The sequence below is a fragment of the Malus domestica genome, chromosome 07, assembly GCF_042453785.1.
Source record: "Malus domestica chromosome 07, GDT2T_hap1".
NCBI classification, from domain to species: domain Eukaryota; kingdom Viridiplantae; phylum Streptophyta; class Magnoliopsida; order Rosales; family Rosaceae; genus Malus; species Malus domestica.
The window spans coordinates 35,029,160-35,053,706 of NC_091667.1; the positions used below are offsets into that span (position 1 = coordinate 35,029,160).

General features: G+C 38.1%; 4 protein-coding genes across 4 annotated transcripts; 2 read left to right on the forward strand and 2 right to left on the reverse strand.

The window, feature by feature from the left end:
- Positions 1-2,304: 2,304 nt before the first annotated feature.
- Positions 2,305-6,028, forward strand: LOC103439850 (RNA polymerase sigma factor sigE, chloroplastic/mitochondrial). The gene is made up of 6 exons (XM_008378472.4): positions 2,305-2,540; positions 3,343-4,117; positions 4,247-4,393; positions 4,492-4,728; positions 5,032-5,295; positions 5,503-6,028. Exons 2-6 carry the CDS (start codon positions 3,404-3,406, stop codon positions 5,698-5,700), a joined length of 1,560 nt encoding a protein of 519 aa, XP_008376694.1. The 5' UTR covers positions 2,305-2,540; positions 3,343-3,403; the 3' UTR covers positions 5,701-6,028.
- A 144-nt stretch (positions 6,029-6,172) lies between these two features.
- On the reverse strand, positions 6,173-8,257 carry LOC103439851 (MYB-like transcription factor ETC3). Its single transcript, XM_008378473.4, has 3 exons — positions 7,874-8,257; positions 7,675-7,762; positions 6,173-6,353 (listed from the first exon to the last, which is right to left on the reverse strand). The coding sequence occupies exons 1-3, from the start codon at positions 7,926-7,928 to the stop codon at positions 6,197-6,199; spliced, it is 300 nt and encodes a 99-aa protein (XP_008376695.1). The 5' UTR covers positions 7,929-8,257; the 3' UTR covers positions 6,173-6,196.
- A 2,647-nt stretch (positions 8,258-10,904) lies between these two features.
- On the forward strand, positions 10,905-18,787 carry LOC103439852 (polypyrimidine tract-binding protein homolog 2). The gene is given in 14 exon segments (XM_070824999.1): positions 10,905-11,420; positions 11,920-12,171; positions 12,266-12,488; positions 12,546-12,577; positions 14,547-14,786; positions 14,883-15,092; positions 16,341-16,403; positions 16,490-16,563; positions 16,840-16,935; positions 17,137-17,194; positions 17,509-17,613; positions 17,703-17,784; positions 18,064-18,176; positions 18,324-18,787. Coding segments are annotated over 14 exon segments (2,244 nt in total). The 5' UTR covers positions 10,905-11,063; the 3' UTR covers positions 18,663-18,787.
- A 185-nt stretch (positions 18,788-18,972) lies between these two features.
- On the reverse strand, positions 18,973-21,537 carry LOC103439853 (abscisic acid receptor PYL8). Its single transcript, XM_008378475.4, has 4 exons — positions 21,303-21,537; positions 21,029-21,214; positions 20,226-20,441; positions 18,973-19,562 (listed from the first exon to the last, which is right to left on the reverse strand). The coding sequence occupies exons 2-4, from the start codon at positions 21,206-21,208 to the stop codon at positions 19,344-19,346; spliced, it is 615 nt and encodes a 204-aa protein (XP_008376697.2). The 5' UTR covers positions 21,209-21,214; positions 21,303-21,537; the 3' UTR covers positions 18,973-19,343.
- Positions 21,538-24,547: the final 3,010 nt, after the last annotated feature.

The following is a 24,547-nucleotide window of genomic DNA, read 5'->3' on the forward strand; positions in this document are numbered from 1 at the left end:
CCAAACTTCCGGCCAAGAGTTCCGGGACACGAAACGGAATGACCAAAATGATGGATGGTGGACAATCTCAGGGACCACTTTTATCGATTTGGAATCTCAGGGACCAAAGTGATGAGTTATGCAAATCTCAGGGACCATTTTGACGATTTACCCTTTGTGTAGATGATTAGCCCTATTCACTCCCCTCTTCCTTTTTGGGCATCTTAATCTTCACTCACCTCTATAACTAAACTCTTTCCATGTCCCCAACATATATGAAAGCACCATTTCCTTCTTTGATTTGGATTACTCCTGCCAGTGTAAGAGCAACTTCAGCGTTGTAAAGGCCTTTTAGGGCAACTCACTATTGAATAGCCTTCAGTGAATAGTAACTGGTCTTAATGAACCGTAACTGCCTTTTACATCTTCACCCCTAACTAAATAGCCATGGCAATAGGTAATAAAATATTAGTATTTTTTATTTTATAAAATAATAAAAAAATAATTTTATTTGTAATTTCGGATGAAATTTTTAATCGGTCTTGTTGTACCACGTGTCCTTTAGTTATGCAATTTTTTTATTTTTATTTTTATAGAAGAATTTGAAAGACAGATCAATGAATGGTTATGAAATTCAATAAAGGGAAACAATATAGGAGTTGAGATTGACTTTGTACCCTAAAGATTGAGCTTATATAATGTCACATCCCGACCTGGGACGGATCACTTCCCGGACGATGTAGGATGTTACATATCACCTATCATTTTCCTTGGGTGAACTCGTTGGAAAGAAAACATATATATATATATATATATATATATATATATATATTCCGCCTGTCATACATGCAAGATGGCTATACTTGTGAATAAGCCACCTAACATGCATTGGTTCCAGGGAGTTCCCTCACTTCCGCAAACTCTCTCTCTTTCTCTCTAGCACAGTGGCAAACTAGCCACCATCACCACCATTTCCTTGAGTAATTTAACCTCAAAACCTTATATCTTGAATCTATGGAGCATGTGGAATGCGACTATGGTCTTGCATGCACCATCGGTGCACTGTGAGACATAGTGCCGTTGTTACAGTAGAGCTGAGGTGGCGGCGTGTGGGGGTTCCCCGGCGTGTGGGTTTTTCAGTGATAGAGAAGTCGGAGAGAAAGAAGAAGGCGCGCGGGAAGTGGAGTGGTCGAAGGTCGGGGATCGAGTGTGGCGGGGTGGCAGTGGAAACGAAGCTAGGGAATGAAACGCCCGAATTGATTTTATTTATTTTTTTATTAGTTTTTTTTTTTTGGATTTTTATTAATTTTTTACATTTTTTATTAATATTTTTTATTTTATATTAATTTTATAACGTGGCTGATATCACTTGGCCCTCGAACTCTCTGGTCATCGATTTCAGTTGGGCCTTTCACTCCCCCCCCCCGGAGGCCTGCCCAATTGCCCTATGGGCTGGAGCTTGCAGTTCTGGCTATTGGGTTGGTGAAGTCGCTGGTCCATCAGGCTAATTGTCCTAGTGGAGTTGCTCTAAGCTCATACTTTCTTCAACGTTTTGTAAGTAGAGTTTAGAAAGTAGTCGAGGGTAAGGCTATGGTTTATTCATCTTGGGATATTCAATCAATGTCACTTCATCAAGAACTAAATTAACTTCAAGGAAAAATAAGTCGCACAGCTAAGCCATAAGAGGTGGATATAAGATTCGAACTTTGAGATTTTTAGTGTTAAAATACAAGTTAATTAGATAGAAATAGAACGCGATGCGCATAAAAGTTTCGAACTTTAGAAGTCCCTGTGTTAAAGTACAAATTTTTTTAGATAGAAACAGAACGAAGCGCACAAAAAAATTTTCAGTTTGTTAACTGAAGCATTTCATCGAACAATTAGTAAACTAATTATCGTCAACCAAACTATATTACGCACTAGTAAAAAAAAAATATATATATATATATACCAAAATAATCTGATAAGTGATAAAGTTCCATAAAAATTAGCACGTTCACATTCTTTATGGAAACAAGCAGCAAATTGATTTCACTCTTTTCCCTATGAAAATCAGAAAGTGTAATTAAAAAAATAAAGAAAATGTGTACCAAAACTGGCTGTTATTAAGCAACGTAGACATAACAAAAACCACCCAGGGTTATGTAGGTCCCACAAACTACAAAGCCCGTGTGTCACCAACGTCATCCACAAATATCCTGTCGGCCAATCATAACCAGCCACGCCGGAGCTTCACAAACACCATCCCCCGCTCCAAAACAACCACGTCACCGTAGTTAAATACAACACTGGATTCTACGGCCTACGTGTGTACTTGTCTGCCGTCGATGTTCGAAAACCAACCAATTCCCGACTGTCGATTCTGTGGAATAATAATTTGTGGACACCGTTTTCCCCGCATATACGTTATTACTATTAAAGCTTCGAACTTTTACGTGACCGGAAAAAAATTCTGGAAAAAAATTCTGGAAAAAAAGTCTCGAACTTTCTTAAACTCTTACTCCCGAGAGTCTCCGAAGTTCTTGTCATCGGATCAGTCGAGCATTGTTTCTGCAAAAGAGGTACGATTCTCTGCAACTCATCTCTCCATAGCAGTTGGGTTGTGTTTGTTTCCCGAGAAAGTTATCTGTAAAGAATTGTGCTACACGATCAGTAATGCTCTGAAGTTTTAGTTGTCTAATTTCCCTTTTTTTTTTTCCATTGAGGAAGAATTATTTTATTGCTCTGCTGATAATTTACATGCTTCTTAGTTCCTAATTTCTAATTTTCTATAAATTTTAGAGGTGAGTCTCGGCGCAACAAAAATGTTAATTTTTTCTGTCATAGAAACATCCTCTTTGCAAAGTAAGGATAAGGATGCATATAATAAATATGCTCTTAATCCATGCAAAGCAGGATGAAGTCTTGTTGGCTCAGAGTCGCCTTTTTATAAATTTTGGAGGGCGTTAAATTTTAATCATACAGAATCAATAGGGTTAGAGATTTGGGATTGGTGGAGGCAAATCAGACTGCTTTAGTTCATGTGTAGTTTTATTTTGATCATAACTTATAAGCTTCAGAATTTAGAGAGATAAAAAATGGTAGACGTGTGTGTAGTCACATTGGATAGAGCACAAATGAGCCCCTTCTATGCACATGAGTTCGAATTTTCCTCCCGGTACTATAGGTTAACTTGAAGTAGAATATCGCTTGTATAAAGGATATGGAGCATTTGAGATAATTTTGCATATTTGTACAGTTTGAAATAATTATACATACCCCACTTAGTGGGAAAAGGCTTTGTTGTTGTTGTTGTTGTGTTGTTTGTACTAGACAGGGGAAGAGCTTAAAACTATGGCTGCATTTCTTTATGTATGGTTGCAGAGTTTGTGCACAAATAAAGCTTTCTCACTCATCGCTTGGACTATTCCTGAGGCAACTTGGCATGGGAGTTGTGACAGTTTCGACCTCAGCGGCAAGGACTCCGTTAGGATTGAGCGCAAAATCAACAAGCCAGAGATCTACATTCAGAAAGCCGTTGATAGTTGCATTTAAAACAGATGAATCCAATAAGACGGCATTGGTTGCACCCCAGGGGAAAATACCTTTGCCTATAGAAACACGAAAGAAGCACCAAAAGAGAATAGGGAAAGCTAGAAAACTCGCAAAAAGTGTGAAATCTACTGCTACTGATGTAGCTGCTCCGTGTACTACTTTGGAAGTGGATTACAATGAAGCCGCTGCCAAGCTGGAAAACTTGTACAAGCGTAGCCCCGAGATTGAAGCTGATGTGGATGTGGAAGATGCAGATGGCTTGATGAGGAGGGGTCGCAAAAGGAGGAAGAAGACTAGCGAAAGCAATCATGAGAAAGAAGAGAAGAGAACAAGTGATATTGTGGTTAGAAGCAAGACAAAGAAGGCGAAAAGATTGAATCTTGATAAAAGGGTTTCATTGAAATGGAACAAGGACGAGAAAGTGGTTTCTTCAGTTCAAAAGAGGAAAGATCAAAAGAACGAAATGGAGAAGATTGAGGAGCTGGTTAGGGAGTATTCGGCTTCAACTGATCTGGTCAGTTTGGACTGGAAAAAGATGAAGATTCCTCCGGTTCTCACTTCTTCAGAACATGCTTGGTTGTTCAAGCTAATGCAACCTATGAAGGTGAGCCTTCTCAAATTTCCGTTTTCTGGCTGTAGTCTTGAAAACTGTCTTGTGTTTTCGGAATTGTTCCCGTGTTGTGCTGTGTGGGATGTATTTTGCTGTGAAATAATTATGTTTGTCATGATCCAGGGTCTCCATGAAGCGAGAGAGCAATTACAAAAAGATTTGGGGACAGAACCAACCAACGGCGAATTGGCTGAGGCGACAAACATGAGTGTGGTTCAAGTGAAAAAACATTTCGAAGTTGGTCGAGCTGCACGAAACAAGCTCATCAAGGCAAGCATTTTCTGCCTTAAGTCTTGCATTAAATTAATTAAACATGGTTTTAAATGTGAAACAGAGAAACTAACTGGTAATGCTGATGTTTCTTGCAGCACAATCTCCGACTTGTGTTATTCGTCATTAATAAATATTTTCAAGACTTTGCAAATGGTCCAAAATTTCAAGACCTCTGCCAGGCAGGAGTAAGGGGGCTTATTACGGCAATTGATCGCTTTGAACCAAAAAGAAGTTTTCGGCTTTCCACATATGGTCTGTTCTGGATCAGGCATGCCATCATACGTTCCATGACAGTCTCAAGCTTTACTCGTGTTTCATTTGGCCTTGAGTCGGTAAGCATTTTTTGAACCTAAGCTAGGTCAGGGATGCATGTTTTCAGAATAGTAGAATCGTTGACATGACACTCTTGACAACGATAAGTACATAAGCATGCAAAATGGCGGTCTTAGTTCACATAGACAAGGGTTTTAGACTTCGTCTATAATGTTGGACTCTTTCAGTTTTTATGATAGAAGAGGAAATGAATGGCAGCGTTATGTTTCTAGGAACTTTACTCGCTTAAGCGAATGGCAGCGTTACAGAATCCAAGTTGCAAGTAATGAAAACTTACGGTTTTCGCTGTTATATTTATGCAGGTTAGGGCGGAAATTCAAAAGGCCAAGCTTGAGATGATATTTTCGCTCAAAAGGATTCCAACTGACGAAGAGATAATCGAAAAAGTTGGAATTTCTCCAGAGAGGTACCATGAAGTAATGAGGGCCTCAAAACCTGTTTCCTCTCTTCATTCAAGGCATGCAACCACACAAGAGGAGTATATCAACGGTATTACTGACGTCGATGGTGTTGAAGGTGATAACCGGCGGAAACCTGCTCTTCTCAGGCTTGCTATTGATGATGTGGTACTTATTCTCTCCGTTAACCTCAGATTAATATGTCATTGCCTTCTCCACTTGAAATTGATTGCTAGATAGACACAGGATTATTAAGCTTCATTTTTTTTCAATTAAGCTAACTGACTTGCTGAGTTGATTTGGTCTAGTACCTCTCAATTCGAGAGCTCTCAAAGTTTCAAGTAGCTAATCCTTTCTCTAAATATTCTCTCCCAGCTTGATTCCCTGAAGCCGAAAGAAAGCCTGGTGATCAGACAGAGATACGGGCTTGATGGTAAGGGGGATAGAACATTGGGGGAGATTGCTGGAAACTTAAATATTTCACGAGAAATGGTTCGAAAGCATGAAGTCAAGGCTCTCATGAAGCTCAAACATCCAGCTCGAGTAGATTATCTTCGCAGATACATAGTCTAAAGTGATCGACACATATGCATATCGTCTTTGAAAGATCTTCCACCTTCGGATTACTACTGATTGCCATCTCAATGTTGTATACCACTCACGTTTGTACCATAGAAGAAATTTATAAAGGTCAGTAAAATAGAGATCTCATACTATCCAGTTCTACGGATGATATATAGACTTCGAGTTTCCATACATGTACCCCGTGTATACATGAAATGTAATATTTTTCACCCCGTTCATACAATAATGTTCCATATGGGTACCAAATGTGTTTAGCACACTGAAACATACACTTATGATCCTGATTTACACATAAGTACTACATGCACTCTGGTGATATCGGGCTTGCTTTGCTTCGCTACTGTGTGAAATCTTGAAATTTACCTTGCCAAGTTTTTACCTTTTTATTTCGTTAGAGGTTATCTATAGAGAGATGAACTGCAAGAACTGAATCACTGCACAAGAACAGAAAGCCAAAAAGGAAAAAAAACAATCAAAGAGGAAACTACTTAAATCCATTAAACATTCGACGAACAATTTTAGCGTCCTCTTTCTTATGCTGATTTCGTTTGTCAGCAAACGTATCACAATGCTTCATGATCCAAAACCTCTCTAGTTCTTCTGCTTTTCGACCTGGAATCCGACCGGCTATTAAATCCCACCTGAAACCGAGTACAGCCGTGAAGGCAGTTGTGAGTTTTAGAGTACAATAATCCTTAGGAGCAGTAACTTTTATAAACCAGACAGTAGAAAAGACAGCTTACAAGTTCAGAGTGCGAGTACCAGACGTGTCTATTCTTTATTTTCTCACTCGTTAGAAGGCACTATTTTCTCACGCGTTTATTTGGAACTGGAGCAAATTGCTGTGTGTTTTAATGGTGGATGCAAAGTGCATTTGGTTTCTTACTTTCACTTTTTACAGTAAAGTACCATGTGCGTGCATGCATGCTTTGTTGTGAGGGGGTTAGGAGAAATTCTTTAGTCCAGAGACCACACCAGATGGCCATACGGCTTTCAGGCACAAAATCATCCTTACTCTACACATTCTGATTTTTTTCATGTTCATCCGGCCTCATTGTGTCCCCCCTCTCTCTCACACAACACGGAAGGTCCCACCACCAACGAGGGTTGCACCCAAGACCTTCTCGGGGTTAAAATCGAAATGAAATGGTTGAGGTGGGAAAACTTACTATTACCATGCATTTATTAAATATTCAAAAACACAGAGTCATTCGTATTTTAATTATTCTATTACCATGTATTTATTAACACTCCACATCTAAAATGTGTCTCTAAAATTCCAGCTTTGTCCTTCATTTTTCTGAAGCCAAGCCATCCCCATAAACAAATGACAGCAAAAAGCTAGCTCGACGACCACGGGCCACCCATATAAGAGGTATCCGTCATTGATATCAGCACAACCAAAATTCCTCTACGTCGTGGAAGTTGACAGCCAAGACCGACTCTCTAACAAACCAAGAATTGCCCAATGTTCTTGATTCACACACCCCATCTCCCAATTCCCTATTACCTACCGGCGAGTGGCTGATGATTGGATATCTATATATATATATATATATATATGGAGAGAGAGAGAGAGAGCATGGCGAGTGACTGGGATTTTTTACCAAGACACTGTGGTGGTTGGCAGCCGGGATAAGGGGTCGATGGGGGTTTATTTTAGACTTCAAAACTTGATTCGTTAGGGTAAAAACGAAAATTTAACTGAAAATAAAATAAAATTATGGGGTGTATTAATAGGATTGTGCGGGTGTTAATAGAATTACCCAAATCTTATCTTAACATAGTTTCTAAACATTTAAAACATTTACATTGGTATTCCTATGAGCCTAGCTATCTAATGACACCAGTTGGATTTTGGAGTGTCTCCTAATGTGCAAGATTTAAAAAAAAAAAATTAGAAAGAAAAAAAAAACATTTGGGTTTTGATTTGGCAAAAAAAAAAAAAAAAAAACAGCATACCTGGGTCCAACGAGCCTATACATTCGACAGAGGATATCTTCTTCTTGTTCAGTCATGTTTATGAATTCCCATTCATTGCTAATAACCTCTGCCCAAATAAATATAGAAAATTTAGTTTACTAAAAACTCCGACTTGACTATTAAGTAAAAGTCTGTTGGGAAGGAACATAAAAATAGTGAAACTGAAACACACACAGACCTTCAGATTGATCACTAATGGTGATTTGGGGTCGCTTCCGACGACATCGGTCCATCGTCTGCGTTAATTCTTATACGATAAGAAGCAAGCAAATGTTTTGGAGGAGAAGGAAAGAATGAATGAAGGTATGGGAGAAATGTGGTAGATAAATAGGGTTTGCACTTGGAATGAGCTAGAGAATGAGATCAGGAATGATAGAATATATATGTTATATATATATATATATATATAATGCTAGGTTAAGATGCCCAGCAAACAACAAGAAAATGCGTTTATGTGAGAGTTTGCTTGTTTGTTGACTCGTAGGCCTTGCGGTTGTAGACTTATAGTTGACAACACAGAGAGCGCAGAAGGGAGGAAGAAAGTAAGGAAAGAAGATATGGCAATCGGCAAAAGCTGTATCGATATATATTATATGGGATCCCTTTCTCCTAATCCACCAAATTCGGTGATCCAGACCATTGAAATTTGATTTAATTGCTACAAACAGGGATCTATTGTAAAAATTATAATAACTTTAACCGTTTAATCAAATTTAAATAGTCCGGATCTCCAGACTTGGTGGATTTGGAGAAAGGAAAAGGATCCCTTTCCATATCATATTCATATGTCAGTAAGTTGCCTAGCTATAACTGCTTTATCCCCAAAAGGCTTGTCGCCTCTTAGCCTTTGTGAGCATGCATGGAATCCAACAGTATAGTACTTTATCTCAAGGCCTTTTTCATCACATGGTATCTCTTACCAATCTCAGTCAAAATTAAAATTTTCATCCAAAAGTTACACGTGAGGCTTATATGCGTAACAAAAATTGTCATTTTATCTGATCTAAAAATATTTCATGAGTAAATTTGCTCGTGTCTAAGTTTCACGTGAAATTTTAAATTACTTTCAAACGAAAATTGTATGTTTGGTGAATGACTTTTATCCCCTATACACGGGTGATCTGCATAATTTGACTAGTTTTAGAATAAAAAGGAGAGGGAGAAATGATAGGGAGCATTTACTAATATAACATGGGTCACAATTCTTGTTCCCTTGTTTCAGATAGGAATTTCAATGTTACGGGTGCATTCTACTTGCATCACCCATGATCTGACTTGTAAGTAGGGTTAGACACGGTTTGATTCAATCCTATTTTTCTTGAAATAAAGGAGTAATTATACAATCGGTTTGGTTTGGTTCAATTCAATTTTGCATGAGATCAATCATATCCACCGAACCAAACTGCACTAATTCAAGAACATTTGGTTTGATTCGGTTAGTTGAGCTCTATTTGGTCCGATTCACCGGTTTCTGATTTAAACGCTCAACTTTACTTGCACTGCAATCATGATATGAAAGTTGTTTCCTGTAATGAGTCATAGTAATCCATGATAAAGCTTCTTTTTTTTTTTTTTTTTTTTTTTTTTTTTTTTTTTTTTTTTTTTTTTTTTTTACAAACGATAAGAAATCTATGTTAAATTATGGGGAGAAAGATTCGAAATGGGACCTCGTGCATTTACTCATTATTATACTGGCCCTGTATATCATCATCGTACCGTGGTCCTTATTTGAAGGGTTCTTCTTCATTATGTTGTTTGGATCACATGCATGGATTGAATCATCTCTTCTTCAATAATTCACTGTCCTACTGGAGAAAGGAATTATAACACAAAGAAATATTGTACCGAATGGTTACAAACTTACATTATGACACTTGAGTAACAATCCAAAATTCTCCATTGAAATTCAAAATCCAAACATTAGCCAACGAGTAACAATCCAAAATTTCGTTCACCGGCACCGGGGATAGTTCAGTTTTTTTATTTGGAGCCGGGGCGACATCAACCATAGCTGATAGCAGTGGATTTGGAGGTGGGAGGGGAGATAAAAGCGGAAAAGAAAAGAAAACACGGAGGTTGAGGGTAATGGCTGCAACATATTTAGGTATTATGGTAATTACAAAAACTTGAGCCTAGTTTAATTCCTAGAGCCCCCAATTAGTGTTTGGTTGCAAGTCTCGAGAGAAAAACTTGAGTAAAAGTGTCTGACAACGTTATCTAAAAACCGCTTTTTACAAAAACTTGAAACTTGATATCATTCAATATAAGAATTATTATATATGGTTATATAGTCAGACCAAAAATTTTCTAACATTTAAAAATTTAGAACCAATATGGTGGTGGAAGGTAAGACCGTAAGACGTTAAGAGGGACAAATGCAAGATTGTAAACTACATAACACAGAGAGGCTTTCATTTGAATTAGAGAATGGTGATAAAAAATATTCCCATTTGAATTAGAAGAGGCACAGCAGTAGGTGCAAATGGACTGCAAAATATGGGACTACTGCCTCCAAACAAATTTAGGGCTTCTGATATAATGTCCGCAAGGCCGCTCGTTCGGAATCTGGAGAAACACCTTTCTGCCAACCGAAAGAGATATCACGCCTTAACCTCTTTTTATTCTTTTTTGTTTTGAATTTATATAGTTCGTGGGAAATATTTTGTTTTAGTGTAATAAAAATAATTTATGCTCGTAAATTTATCTACCACAATATCAATCTAAAGGCTCGTATGAAAGAGAACTTCACGGATAACCATTTTCCAATTTTGCTTCGAAGCCTGAATAGGAGATTCCTAATTTTTTTTCTGAAGTAATGAAAATTTGATTTCAGCTTGTAAACAGATGATTCGAACAACAGGTTAGAACTTTTGCATTTTCGAAGTTTTATCAAATCTTCCAATGATTCATAGGAGACACTTCGTGTTAATCCAAGCTCAGTCCCGAGCTGCCACGTGTCGTCAACCGACTATTAAACTCCCAAATACGGAAAGGGATCATTCTTCCAAATCCATCAAATTTGAAGTTGAAATTTGATCTAACGGCTACAAATAAGAGTCTACTTTAAAAGTTATAATAATTTTAACCGTTCGATTAAATTTCAATGGTCCAGATCTTCAGACGTGGTGGATTAGGAGGAAAGGATCCGGAGAGGATCCCTTTCCCCCAAATACAAGCGCCCTCCATGCACGAAGCCACGTACCACTTCAATTCTGATGAGTTAGGGTCTTGTTCTCTCGACTCATTCTCCCACTCTCAAACCAGAAAACCAGAAAGAAGAACAAAACTGGAAAGTCCTCTGCATAACTTTATTGGTTCCCAATAAACACAGACAATCATTCGTTTTTCTCAGTAGATATTGTTACACAATGGTGAAGCTGGCGTCGGCAAGGGAATTCCGAATGTACGGCCCACGGCTGAGCCGGAACCGGGCCGAGTACATGAACGCGGGGCTCTACGTGTTTGCCACCGTGGTGCTGCTTGGCGGGTTCGTGGCTCAGCTGTCGAAAGAACCCAAGTCAGGCCTAGTCCTGATGCTAATAGCCTTGGCGTTAATTTTGGTGGTGAATTTGCATGATCTGGTGGCACATCTTGCCATGTTCGATTACCGGATGCCGTTGATGGAGTTCGACTTGCAGCTCGCCCTCGTCGAGTTTGCTGTCCCGGTGGTTCAGGCTTTGGGAACGGTTCTTTCGTTCTTGGGAATTCTTTTCCTCCTAATTCAGGTATTTGATCACACATTTGAATTGAATAAATGGCACTTACATAAATCATTGTTAGAGAACCTATTTTTTAGAAGACCCATATGTGTTTCACCAATCGAGATAGCATATATACAAGCTTGTTAATTGATTATTAATTGATGGAATGAAAATTTTACTCCCTTATATAAACCCAACTAATCAAATTGATCATATACCATTTTCCATGTTCAAACTCGTACTTAATACGAACACCTACAGATGACCCATAGGATAGCGAAAAATGACCATTCAAATGGTGCAATAGAACCTTGGAGTGGACTACACCACTCAATAGGCCAACATCTACCACTGAATGGGGGCAAGATGATCTAATGAGTGTGGAATTTTCAAGTGTTCGTATTGAGTACATGTTCATATTATTTAGACAGACTCTTTGATATTGTTGGACATATCTTGTGTACATTGCAATGTATTCATTTGTTTGTGACTTTGTGAGTGCTACGTATTGTCGCAATTGTAGGCGGAGAAAGGATATGGATACTCTAAGCTTGAAAGGCATGCGAAGAACATGCTCATTGCTGGTCCTGTTTTGTGGCTGCTCGGATCGATCCACAATTCATGCCAAATCTACGAGAGGGCAGACGGGCATGTCCAAATACTGCAACAAAGTATCCACATCCCTTTTCTGATTGGGAGTGTCTTGTTCACAGTTGGTGCAATTCTCAACAGCCGTGAGCAACATGGATTGTTCCTTCATGGCCTACAGCTACTGGTCATTAGTCATTACTCCTTAACTTTATTAAGTTCGTATAATTGTGATTATCATAAATTGTTTACATAATTAATGTATTGGTTAATGTGTGCAGGGTAGGAATTGGGTGTGGCTGGGGATGGGAGGAAGCCTGTTCTTCCTGATTGGAGGACTAGCAAATGTCGTGAAGGTGTTCAAGATGCAACAAATGGGCGATGGACTGAGGCTCGAGAAACTTCGGGGAGGCGCGCAGGAGAGGCTTGTTCACGAAAGGGAAGGCCAGGTTCCGCTTATCCTCGAAGATCACCGGAGGAGATCATCACAAAGATCATCAGTTCGTCACGATGATGAACATCATTTACATCATGTAGAACCTAATCCAAACGCAGCTGCAGAACCAGTTCCTACTCCTTACAAGGACGTTCTTGTTGGTCAGACAAGTTGAATATATTAGCTTGATTGGTCTCGTGGTTAATTAAATCAAAACTATATAATATGGTGTGCTGCAACAGCAGAATCAAGACCATTAGAAAGTCACTAACTTATTAAGGGGCCGCCATTTGTACACTCTGAGTGAGTGATATTGTATTATATTTCGCGTTTAAGGAAGAACAAAAGGGATTTTGAGAAGCATAAGTTGCATGCATATTGCATACAAAGAAACGGTGTCCGGAAGCCACAGCTGCGAGTAGAACTCAAATGTGGAGCCCTCGGGTAAAGGACTTCCGAGAACTAGAATTTTTAAGTGGACTTCAAAAGTCGTTTTGTATTATGTGATTTTTAACCGTTAGATTTTGAGTCAAAGATGCAATGATCAACATCTAATACTTAAAATTCTCAGAGTATAAGATATTCTTAAAGCACTATAGAATTTTCGATACGAATGAATCAAATCTATTCATGTTTACTTGTCATGAAAAGAAACGGGATATGAAGGATTAGGTATGGGTGGTGAATAACCTTGCATCACAATCGAAGTGGTTCAATGTAGGTCATAAACTAATAATATGATTCATAATTTTCTAAAATACTCTACGACATCTTTTTAATTTCTTTTATTCACACACACACACAGATAATGTGTGCGCGCTACATTATAGCAAGCAATTAAGAAAATACCATATATTTGCAAAAACGTTTCGTACCTGAAAATACTTTTTGAAAGTAGCATTAGTGTTTTTTAAGGAATATTTTCTGAAAGAAGCGCTTGTGTTTTTTAAGAAATAAATTTGATTTTATTCAAAATTTCGACGTAGTTTAAATAGTACAGATACTTTCCAGAAATGAAAAACAAATGAAAAAACATTACCAAATGGGTTCGAAAATATTATTTTCGTTTATTGAAATGGGCTCGAAGCCCATTTTCTTTTTTTCGACGCTCAATTTTCGAGGTTATATATATCGACATTTCAATTTCTGCATATATCTATCTTTTCCTTCTTCCCCTGAAAACATAAACATTGCTGTGCTAATTTAAGCAGGTGGAAGAACCCTAATTTTGCTGACAATCTATCGAGGTTCTGGTTCCTGTTTCGTTCTTCGGGTACCCAATTTCCCTCCTTTAATCCTTTCGATTTTTCACCACTTTTAATTTTCAGTTCGCAATTTCCATCTGTTAGTTTTGTTTCATTCGTCTCAAATTTTGCTATTGCGTTTTTTTATTTTTCCCTCGCTACTCGCATGTGTTTGCTATTGCTAGCTTAATTAGGATATTGGAATTATTATTTGCATTTCTTTTCATGTTTAATGGTTTGAATAATTTGATGTTTTTCTCGTCACTTTGAATTATTATTGTAAACAAGGTAGAATTTTGAGGACATTGATGTTTTTCTTGTCCTGAAAATTTCGTTAATTTGATTTGCATATGCATTTACAAATGTTCACAATCAAATATGTACATTCATAGTTACTCCCCCTATGTATATGTACGGCTTACGTACGGATAACTATCTTTTAAAGCATTCCAAATAGCTGTCTGATGTTTTGAAAATTGGACATCTGTTAGGTCACCCGCGATAAGTGGTGACGTGGACAAATATTGAACTGGGTTTTCACTCCCATGTCATTTATGTAGCTCTGGATATCCAAATCAGCCCCTTTACCCAATCAAACTAAGGGTTTAACTTGACTAAAAGGAGTCGATTTGGGGAATCCAGAGCTCCAGTGATGACATGAGAGCAAAAACGCGCTTCACTTTTCCGCGTCATCACTTAATGCTTGTGATGTAATCACTTAATGTTGGTGAGCTAATGGATGTCTAATTTTCAAAACATTAGGTTGTTATTATGGGAATGAAGTGTCGTTTTTCATTGTGTGTAGTTAAGTTGAAGAGTAATGAGTTCATTTTCTAGTGACGGAGAATCTAATTGTGAAATGCATCTGCGTGTGGTGATCAGAAGAACTGAGTATTTATCTGGTGTTGTTTTGTAGGTGACGGGTTGGTATACAGAATGGCTTCTGTGTCCAGTCAGCCACAGTTCCGGTACACTCAGCCACCATCTAAGGTCCTTCATTTAAGGAACTTGCCGTGGGAGTGTACGGAGGAGGAACTGATAGAACTGGGAAAGCCATTTGGTAAAGTTGTCAACACAAAGTGCAATGTTGGAGCAAACCGTAATCAGGCATTTATTGAATTTGTGAGTGTAATTTCAGTTTTTGGTTGTAGATCATTCTGCTTTTAATATAAGTTTTACTGATTAACATTTTCCTTTAATATTTCATGAACTTTTTAGGCAGATTTAAATCAAGCTATTGCGATGATATCATATTATGCGTCATCTTCAGAACCCGCTCAAGTAAGGGGGAAAACTGTTTACCTACAGTACTCCAATAGGCAAGAGATAGTGAACAACAAAACAGCCGCAGATGTTGCAGGAAATGTACTGTTGGTAACAATAGAAGGTGCGGATGCACGCCTTGTCAGCATAGATATTTTCCACCTGGTAAGCAATTTTGCCTGCTTCCATGTTATAGTTAAACAGGTAAACATTTCAGTACAAATATGTTAGCATTAAGGTATTGTGTTTGGGTTGTAAATCCTCTTGTTCTGGGGTGCTTTTGTTTGACATGAATGTGAATGGATCAGCAGGCCCATTTCAAGAGAAAATCTTCAATGGCAGCTTAGTGCATCGGGAGAAAGAGCACATGAGTGTTTGTCTCCTTTCTCCTTCTCTTAACACTGCCTCTTTCTTCCCTACTCTTCCTCCTCATGATCCTAATCCTACCACTCTAATAGCGTGGAATGCTTTCATTTCTTCTCTTGTGCACCGTGCATATCCCCTTTTTTTATTTATACATGCTCGTTTTGTAGAATTTGTTTCTTTTGCTTTGTTTCGTCAGCATGATTGTCTCACACTTTTATGTTATAGTATGTCTCAAGTGTTTAATTGCACCCCAAGTGTAAATTTAGGAGCATGTTATACAAAAACTGGCTATATGCTTTAACGATGTCAATTAAAAGGTTAATGACATTGCTCTTATTCTCCTTAACTAAACTGGAATTCCGTGGCCCCATAGTTCTGTAGACCATTCCTAAGTTGTAAAGTTCTGTTATAATTTGTAGATAGGATAATGATTTTCAAATATGTTAGTTGAAAGATTAAGAATACTCCCTAAAAATAAAATCAATGTCGCTTTTGTTTTTTAATAGGCTTTAAAAGAAGTTTTGCTCATAAAGAAAAGAATAATAATTGTAAGCTTTTTAAAGTTGGGAAAAAAAAATTTTGCTTACCACATTAAGAATAAGTTTCTAATCATCTTATCTTTTTCACCCCAATAGGAAGTGGTCGTTGAATATTTTAGGAATATTTTTCATCACTTTGTTTTTTTTTTCTATAATTTTATTGAGTGGGAATACATCACATTAAACTTGATACAATTGTGGTGCACCACTAGCAAGAAGGTCTCCCTGGTGTTAGTTGAATTCATATTAAAAGATTTAGTTAATAGATAATCCTTTAGTTTCCTGCATCTTTTTTGTTAATTTGTTGCTTTCATTTTTTATGGTTCATATGTGAAGCTGTTTTTTGAAGATAGTATAATCTGTTTCTTAGATGTTTTACAGTACCTGGAAAATAAAATGTGTGTTATTTACTAATTGACAATAATTTTTCAAGGGCTTATCTCTGAAAGTTTGTTTTAAAGTGTATTTCCCTATGTATATTATTCTGAATATTATTCTAGTGATGCAGGTATTTTCAGCTTTTGGGTTTGTGCACAAGATAACTACATTTGAGAAGACTGCAGGATTCCAGGTCTATACGAGTTAATTTTCTTTTAAATTTCTAACCGGCTTCCCATTTCCCTCTCTATCTATCTCATTTTGTATTCTTCTTTTCAGGCACTGGTGCAATTTTCAGATGCAGAAACTGCCACTTCTGCCAAAACTGCACTGGATTCAAGAATCATCCCTAGGTGACAGTTGTGTTAGTTGTTTTACGTGGTATCAAGTATGAGATTCTAAATTGGTTCACACGTATATGATCTAGTCACCTGTTGGCTATTAGACACCCTGTAGGGCACAACTGTTATGTAGGAAAACAGATTTTTGAACTTTTGGGCGTGTTCTAGTGCTATAATCTCTATTAGTTAGTTGTCATAAATGTTGCTTTTAGATGATATTCGGTGATGATGGCTCATTTCTGCCTGTATTCTTTCTAATTTGTGTTGTCCGTCTTTCATTTGGTACAGGTATCTGCTCCCCGAGTATGTGGGACCATGTACTCTCAGGATAACATATTCTGGACACACTGATTTGAGTGTGAAATTTCAAAGTCACCGAAGCAGGTATTCACGTTTGTTTTTTGTTTTTCCTGTTCCTTGGAAATAATTCCTAATTTTATGTTGCACCCTCCTACATTGTTGTCTTTATGATGTTTCCTTTTCTTGTAATTATTTATGAAATAATAAATGTTTTCTATTATTTGGACCATCTTTATCTCTATGTTGGTGACCACTGTTCTCACTTTAACCGTTTTCCTGATTCAGGGACTACACTAATCCTAACCTTCCAGTTGCTCCATCAGCCATAGATGGAAGTGGTCAGGTAATGCATTGATGGGGGAAAAATCTCTTATTAGATTATATCATGAAGCAGGCATACATTTCTGTACGAAGGCCCTTGTTCATAGAGTATCCATTCCGCAACCTTGGCATGCATGTCACATAAAAATGTTTTATATATTTACGAGGCATTTTAGGTACATATCTATAAATTGGGGAAAGGAAGAATTAAATTCGACTGCTGTTGCTCTTTCTAGGAAATACTTGAGACTAGTTCAAAATTGTGATGTAAACTTGTATCTTGGGGCATGTTATATCGTACCTCTATTAATAGAGTTCACTGTTTAATCAATACAGCTAATTGTGGGATTGGATGGGAAAAAGCTAGAATCGGAGAGTAACGTCCTTCTTGCATCCATCGAAAACATGCAGTATGCTGTCACCTTGGACGTTTTACACATGGTATGTCTGATTAATTTATAAATATGATTGTATTTTTTTAACCATGTGGATTCAGTCAGAAACTGATCTTTTCCTTTTCCTGCCACTAGGTCTTTTCTGCTTTCGGGCCTATTCAAAAGATCGCCATGTTTGATAAGAACGGAGGGGTTCAGGCTTTGATTCAGTATCCAGGTACCTTTCTACTTCCTCTCTTTCATGGTTTTCAAAACTGGAAGGGTTTGGTCTGACCTGATTAATTGGGAACCAGCCAGCTGACATGTCTATGGTTGAACCTAACCCTCACAGATTTTGATTCTTGAACCTAGGGCTTACTGACTTTGATTGAACCACCTTAGCCTTGCTCGTTGAATGTTATTTTGTTATTACCGGTGTACACGGGTGCTGCTTTTTACAATTCCTGTTGAAGTAACTGCTGATTTTACACGGTGCTAATTATGTTACGGCTTTCAGATGTTCAGACAGCTGTTGTTGCCAAGGAAGCCTTAGAAGGGCATTGCATTTACGATGGAGGGTTTTGCAAGCTCCACATCTCATATTCACGCCATACCGATCTTAGCATAAAGGTAACCTAAATATCCGTACTCCCTGAAGTTCTCTCCTGGACTAGTCATTTGCCCTTCTCTTTGGAGTTCATTTTTGTTTTTCAACTTCCCCATGAGATCGGCAGACAAGCTGCGCCTAATGTTCTGCCCCTACCATGCTGATTACAGGTGAACAATGACCGGAGCAGAGACTATACGATCCCTACCATTCCAATTGTGACCGCACAACCATCAATTCTAGGACAACAGCCGGTTCATCAGATGAGTCCCGCGGTGCCTCCATACAACGGGGCTCAATATGCTCCAACTGATCAGGCCGTGATGCCTCAGCCTTCTGCAGGGTGGGGACCAACTGTTCCGGCAGTTCCTCAGTCCATGCCCATTCAGATGCATAATCAACCGTACATGCCACCCGGAACTATGCCTATATCTTCTCCTCAAATGGGCCCTGGGATGATGCAGAGCGGTCCGCCGCCTCCGCCCTACCACCGTGGTCATGTGCAATGACGTGACTCTTTAAGGAAACTCGCTGTTAAGTCTAGTAGAAATTACATTTCCCAGTTGAAGTTGTTCTCAATTGGAAAAAGATCCGTAACCAGATTTCAATTTATCTTGATTATTCGTTTTCGGTTTTTCGAGTTTGTCTTGTTTTTTTTCATGTTTCATATGATCGTAACATAATTTTTTGGGTTGTGGTTTTTCATACGTAAACGTAAGCATATTCAGGAGGAATTGTTCCGATTCCGACAAGCCGCCGCCGCCGCCTCCGCAATGGATTCCACCTTTGGTAACATTATTAGAGAAGAGAAGCAAGAGGTTAAGAAAAGCAAGAAGCAGAAGCTGAAAGCATCCAAAAGCAGTGTACAGACGCCGTCTCTCGGCATATATGTACACGACCAAAATCATATCACCAAAACAGAACCCCGTCCCTTTTTTCTTCCTGTACTTTTCATTTGCGAAAGGGTTACAGAAACCTTTATCAGCTGTGGTTCTTACGATCCTACACACAGGAAGTTTAACAATTTAATTTTGTACCGACGCAAGCAAAAATACGAGGGCGTTTCGTGTGTGTGAAATCGAAGTGTACAACTGCCTGTCCGTCTCCCAAACCTCCAAGTTACGAAAGCCTCGGAAGCTTCATCCCTGGCAGTCTCTCTCGCCTCCAACACGTGTTATCGGTTCCAATTTTCAGAGCCGATCAATTGGCTCAGTTCGGTCCTGTACCGCAAGTCGCTCTGAGACGTCTGAAAGTGATTTGAGATTGCACTGGATCAAGGCTTCGACAAAGTAGCAGGTCTCATCCTTGGTGTTCCCTTCAGGAATGTCAACTACAAATGACTCAATCACCAGAGTCCCCGGTCTTCCATCAATGATCTCTGGATGGAGGGAGATGATTGAAGAGTAGTTCTGAGGAAAAAATAATAAGAACAAGTTAAGTATATATAGGCTGGTTGCATAATAGCAGAACAAAAGGATCCACCAAAAAACAAGGGCTCCACATTTTCCGTTCACGAGATCCACTCACTGATCCAGAAATTATATGAGGATCAGTTTTCGGCTCAGAGGCTTGTATACAGGCCTACTGTAGTCAACAGAGGCCTCGTTGCTGCTTAGTGCAGATAGCGTGAGAGTTTTATGGTTAACCCTAAGGATTGATATATGTGTAATCGTTCATATGTATCTTACATTATCAGTCAGATTCAAGTCGATAACATCATCCAAATTCAACCATATATATGCCATCAAGTACCAATATTAAACTTAGAGACCGATGCCAGTGGTCACTGATTAAAAGGAAAAAAGAATCAACACCGTAAATTTAAATTTGAGCAGCCAAAGCTGAAACCTGTTTCAGGAAATCTTTTACTGTTTCCATTAAATTTTGATGTGATCACGTTCAACGGGCCCAAAAACTTCAGACTAATATGCAGAGACTCCGATGAACACAGAACTTCATATTAAAATCTTGCGAACTAGTTAACCTTTTAGCTTGCATGCTGAGAAATGTGCAACCAAATAAAAGGAAAAGAGAAGAATGTGCTGAATTATAAAAGGAAAGGGTCTCCATACCCTAAGTCTGTGATCCCCACCAATTATTTTAATGCTAAGAATATGCTCCTCGTCGTCAAGAAGTTCCAATCTTTCAGTACTTGTAGTGGCAGGAAGCCCAGACTTAACATCAACTTCTCTGAGACTTCCAATCTCAAGGTTCCCCTGCACCACACACCTGCTGACAAATGGTTTATACTTTTGTGGCTGATCAAATCGTCTTACCAACGACCAAACCTGAAGAGAAACAAAACAATTCACATTACCAAAAAGGGATAACTGCTCATACTCATTGAGAATCTCTCTCAAACACACCTTAATCTTCCATTGGAAACAATCGAACATAAAAAAATACCAGAAAAGCAATCAAAATTTCCTTTCTTTTTTCTATTTCTCCCCAATTTTCTTAACAACTACACACGCAGAGACACCGTGATTAAAGAGCTACAATGATCTAATCGATCAACACCCCACATCAATGTAGGCAAAAACATTAAGGAATCCAATACAAACTCCACAGATTAAAGCTCAGATGCTCTCCAGAAATGCGATCACACATGTCCTAAGGAAAAAGAACAAAACTTTATAGAGCAAAAACAATCCGAAATGTCGAATCCCAGTAACCCCATCTTCACAAACTGATGCCACAACTCCTACATTAAACTCCAAATCCAATTGTAACATGAACACCCACCTACCTATTTGTGACATGCATGATATTTACATCTCCAATAGACAAACCCCAGATCAAAACTAATCAAATAAATAAAAATCCTACAGCTTCATAGATAGATACAGAGAGAGAGAGAGAGAGAGAGATGTACAAGATGGACAGGGGCTTTGATGTACCGGACGAGAGTAGATGTACACTGATGGTCGTTAAGGTCGTGCCTGTGGTGCCTCCGAATGTAGTCGCTCACTATCCCGCCAAACCCCACTCCTCCTCCGCCGCCTCCTCCGCCCCCTCCGCCCCCTCCGCCTCCATTCTTATTCCCATTCATCATCTTCCTCTAAACCAATCAAACACTTTCTATTAAAACCAACAAAAATAAATCACCTTTCTCAATAAACCAACCAACCAAACATTCACAAACTCACCTAACGCAGCCTTATCTTCCACCTTCAAGCTCTAAACTTTCCGTCTACAAAACCAATACCGATTGAGAGAAAGAGAGAGAGAGTCAACCCGGTTCGACTCGGTGGCTCTCGGTCAAAGACTGGGAGTGTGAAAGGAAGAAGTTAGGTAGCCGGTGAGAGAGAAGGGTAAGAGAGTGACCGCCATAGATAGAGAAGAAGCGCCTCAGGCCTCCCTATCATCCCATCACCAATCCCACCCCTTTTTAATACATCAATACTTTAAACTCCCCAACCAAAAAACAATAATTTCCAACTTTAGTTAATTAAATTAAATTTGCAATTACTTTTGTCTGATAACGCAATTTGCATTAGATTATACTTTTCTTGTCTTGCAAATGCCCTCTCTTTTGGAGAGGGGAACTTTAACGAAAAATCATATTTTTATACTAAAAAAATCAATCTTGGTACTATTCATTTTACCCTTTATTTTGTTCTTATCATTAAAACTCAAAGTTTTCAAGTCATTTTCATTAGTTTTCCTCCCCTTGTTTTATTCTCATCCCCTCTTCTTACATATTGTTTTTTCGTCGTATTATCTCTATAAAAAAAATTAATATAAGATGTTGACGTGATTAAACAGTAACCGTTCAAATAGGAGGAGAGGGAAGGAGAGAGAATCCTCCTCCATCTTTTGGATGGTAACTGTGAACATGCCATGACTTCTTGTCTGGTTCTGAGAATTTTGTTTTTCTGTGACTTAATTGTCCTTCAAGGTTGCGTAAGGGTTTGGGTATGGCAACTTGACCAGCTAGATGGTTTAACTCATGATCTTTTTGGATTTGGATACTATCTAGGCCCAGGCGGGCACAACTCACCCTGTAGATGGTTTGACTCCCAGCTCTGGTGAGTGTGGCCTTCAACTGGTCAAGTTCCTTTTACTAAGGTTTATCTCCTCACGATGTTATATTGGTTCTAAATACATATAGCTAATCATGTATTATTATGTGTTTAATTTCCTCACGTGACAATACTCGATTGACTTAAAATATCACCATAATAACATCTTAGATGCAGGTTAAGTCATTCTCTAATTGTTGCTTTTTTTGCCGCTAATTGATGAAGCAATCTTTAAGAGAAGTCCGCTATTGAGCTTATGTCGTTAGTTATTGTCCTAATACCAATTAGTTATTAATCTAGTTATATACTTCTCTTACCGGTACTTAGAGGGGCTCTAAATCCATTTTCTCTCACCCATCTGGTTATAAGAGGTATTGTCCGAAAACTCCCAAACTCAATTTGAGACGTTCTTCACTAGCCACTGTAATTTGTAGACCATGCCAAAGGCAGAATAGTATTTTACAAATGCTCTCAATTCAATTTATCTTAAGCTACATTAACTATTTAATTTGATAATTAATTAAAGGTCATTTACTTGTTTATTTCTTACAATAAATAATGTATATTGTTTAGTTTACCTTCTGGTGGTCTATGCCCGAAAGAATTAGGGTCACATGGCCTTCAATGAATAACGGATAACAGCTAATGGTCCTATGTACTAAGTGAAAGTTCTAAGATGGTACTAGTTTAACCTAAAGGGGGTTGAATAGGTTCCAATTTAAAAGTCCAATTCAAATTTCAATTTAATTTTCAGTTCTCAAATTAATCCACATTCACATCACATATAAACTATCCTACACATATGCAATTATAAAGATAAATAAAATGTGCACACGGGATGTAGGATTTTACGAGGCAAAACCCACCACTGGGAAAATCCTCGGGCTACCAAGCCAGGAAGCACTAAGAAAGAAAGAATACATAAAGACTTACAAAACTCATCAACTAGACACTCATACCAGTTGGCAGCTTTGTCTCCGCGCTTTGCTACTCGATCTTTCTTCAGTCTTCGAGTTGAAGTGGCACGACACTAACGCAGCCGTCAATCACCTTTCCCTCGAACTTTGCAGGATGCTAACTCGATCATGCAGAATGTTTATATGATGAAGTGTTTGTTTGAAAAACAATCAATTACGAAAATCACAAAGCTCATTTCCATAATTGATATTCAATTTAAAAAACCAAATGAAAATCAGCATGAAAATAATATTTTCTCTTTAAAAACACATGCTATTGAAACCACAAGACAGCAGCAATATCAAAAATATTTTTTTTTCTTATTCCCAAAAACGCCAAGCTGCTGCCTATCTTTTGTTTGTCAAAGAACGCCCAAATATATGCATGTGTGGCTGCCTTTTAAACAAAACAAAACCCTAACCTCCTGTATACCTCACGGCACCTCACCAATTAAATTGATAAGGATGGCAAACCATTTAGATAACTCCCATGCAATCAGATTATTTTGAAATCATGTTTTAATAATTAATGTAGAAAGGGTAAGTCATTCTAAAGAGATAAAACCCACAAAGGGTAAGAGTCCTAACCCAAATACGATAACATGAGATATCAGATGAATGTAGTTGGATGCATGCATGCAAACGTACCTGGATGAGTATCGTGTTTTAGTAACATCTTCGCATTGAAAGTGTGAGAAACCTCCCTAGACTAAAACTATTACAATTGTAAATATGTAACAAGTCTAAGCTATTACAGACTCAGGCATTTTGTCAGGGATTGCCAATTTTACCCTAACAATCTCCCCCTTTGGCATTTCCTAGACAAAATCCTCTATCACAGTATTACAGACAACTAATAAACTTAACGACCATGCATAACATTGAAGTCTGTAACCTGCACACACTCAAACAAGAAAACCTGTGACGTACAAAAGATATATGCTGCTGTAAATGAAAGCATTTATCTATAATAGCAAGCAACCAAAAACAACCAGGCTCTCGAAATTCTACTTCTCCCCCTAAATATAGGCTTCCTACTTCTCCCCCTTTTTGTCTAGAAAGGTCAAAGGCCTTAGAGTTAACCATCAGGTGCAGTCAGCGGAAGATAAGTGGAACAAAACAAAATGTGATAAAATAAAAGTGGGGACGAAATTGGGAGGAAAAGAATATCAAAGTAATGATCAAAAGAATAAACATGGAAAGAAACGAACATCTTTCATATTGTTAAGCTCCCCCTAAACAAATGCTTTAAAAAATATAATGAAATGCAGCACGCAAATGATATGATATATATATATATATATGTATATATATATATATATATATATATATTTTTTTTTTTTATGAGAAGCATATAATTGTTCCAACAAGAATGAAAGAGTGCAAAAACACATGTAGTTATGAATCCTCATT

Excerpts from the sequence above, each read along its gene's own strand:
- LOC103439850 (XM_008378472.4), top strand. The coding sequence starts at position 3,404 with ATGGGAGTTGTGACAGTTTCGACCTCAGCGGCAAGGACTCCGTTAGGA. Across the intron at positions 4,118-4,246 it reads AGCTAATGCAACCTATGAAG|GGTCTCCATGAAGCGAGAGA; the intron begins GTGAGCCTTCTC and ends GTCATGATCCAG. Across the intron at positions 4,729-5,031 it reads TTTCATTTGGCCTTGAGTCG|GTTAGGGCGGAAATTCAAAA; the intron begins GTAAGCATTTTT and ends ATATTTATGCAG.
- LOC103439851 (XM_008378473.4), bottom strand. The coding sequence starts at position 7,928 with ATGGACCGATGTCGTCGGAAGCGACCCCAAATCACCATTAGTGATCAA. Across the intron at positions 7,763-7,873 it reads CATTAGTGATCAATCTGAAG|AGGTTATTAGCAATGAATGG; the intron begins GTCTGTGTGTGT and ends TTATTTGGGCAG. Across the intron at positions 6,354-7,674 it reads TATAGGCTCGTTGGACCCAG|GTGGGATTTAATAGCCGGTC; the intron begins GTATGCTGTTTT and ends ACTCGGTTTCAG.
- LOC103439853 (XM_008378475.4), bottom strand. The coding sequence starts at position 21,208 with ATGATGAATGGGAATAAGAATGGAGGCGGAGGGGGCGGAGGGGGCGGA. Across the intron at positions 20,442-21,028 it reads TCAAAGCCCCTGTCCATCTT|GTTTGGTCGTTGGTAAGACG; the intron begins GTACATCTCTCT and ends GTTTCTCTTCAG. Across the intron at positions 19,563-20,225 it reads GTGGGGATCACAGACTTAGG|AACTACTCTTCAATCATCTC; the intron begins GTATGGAGACCC and ends TTTTTTCCTCAG.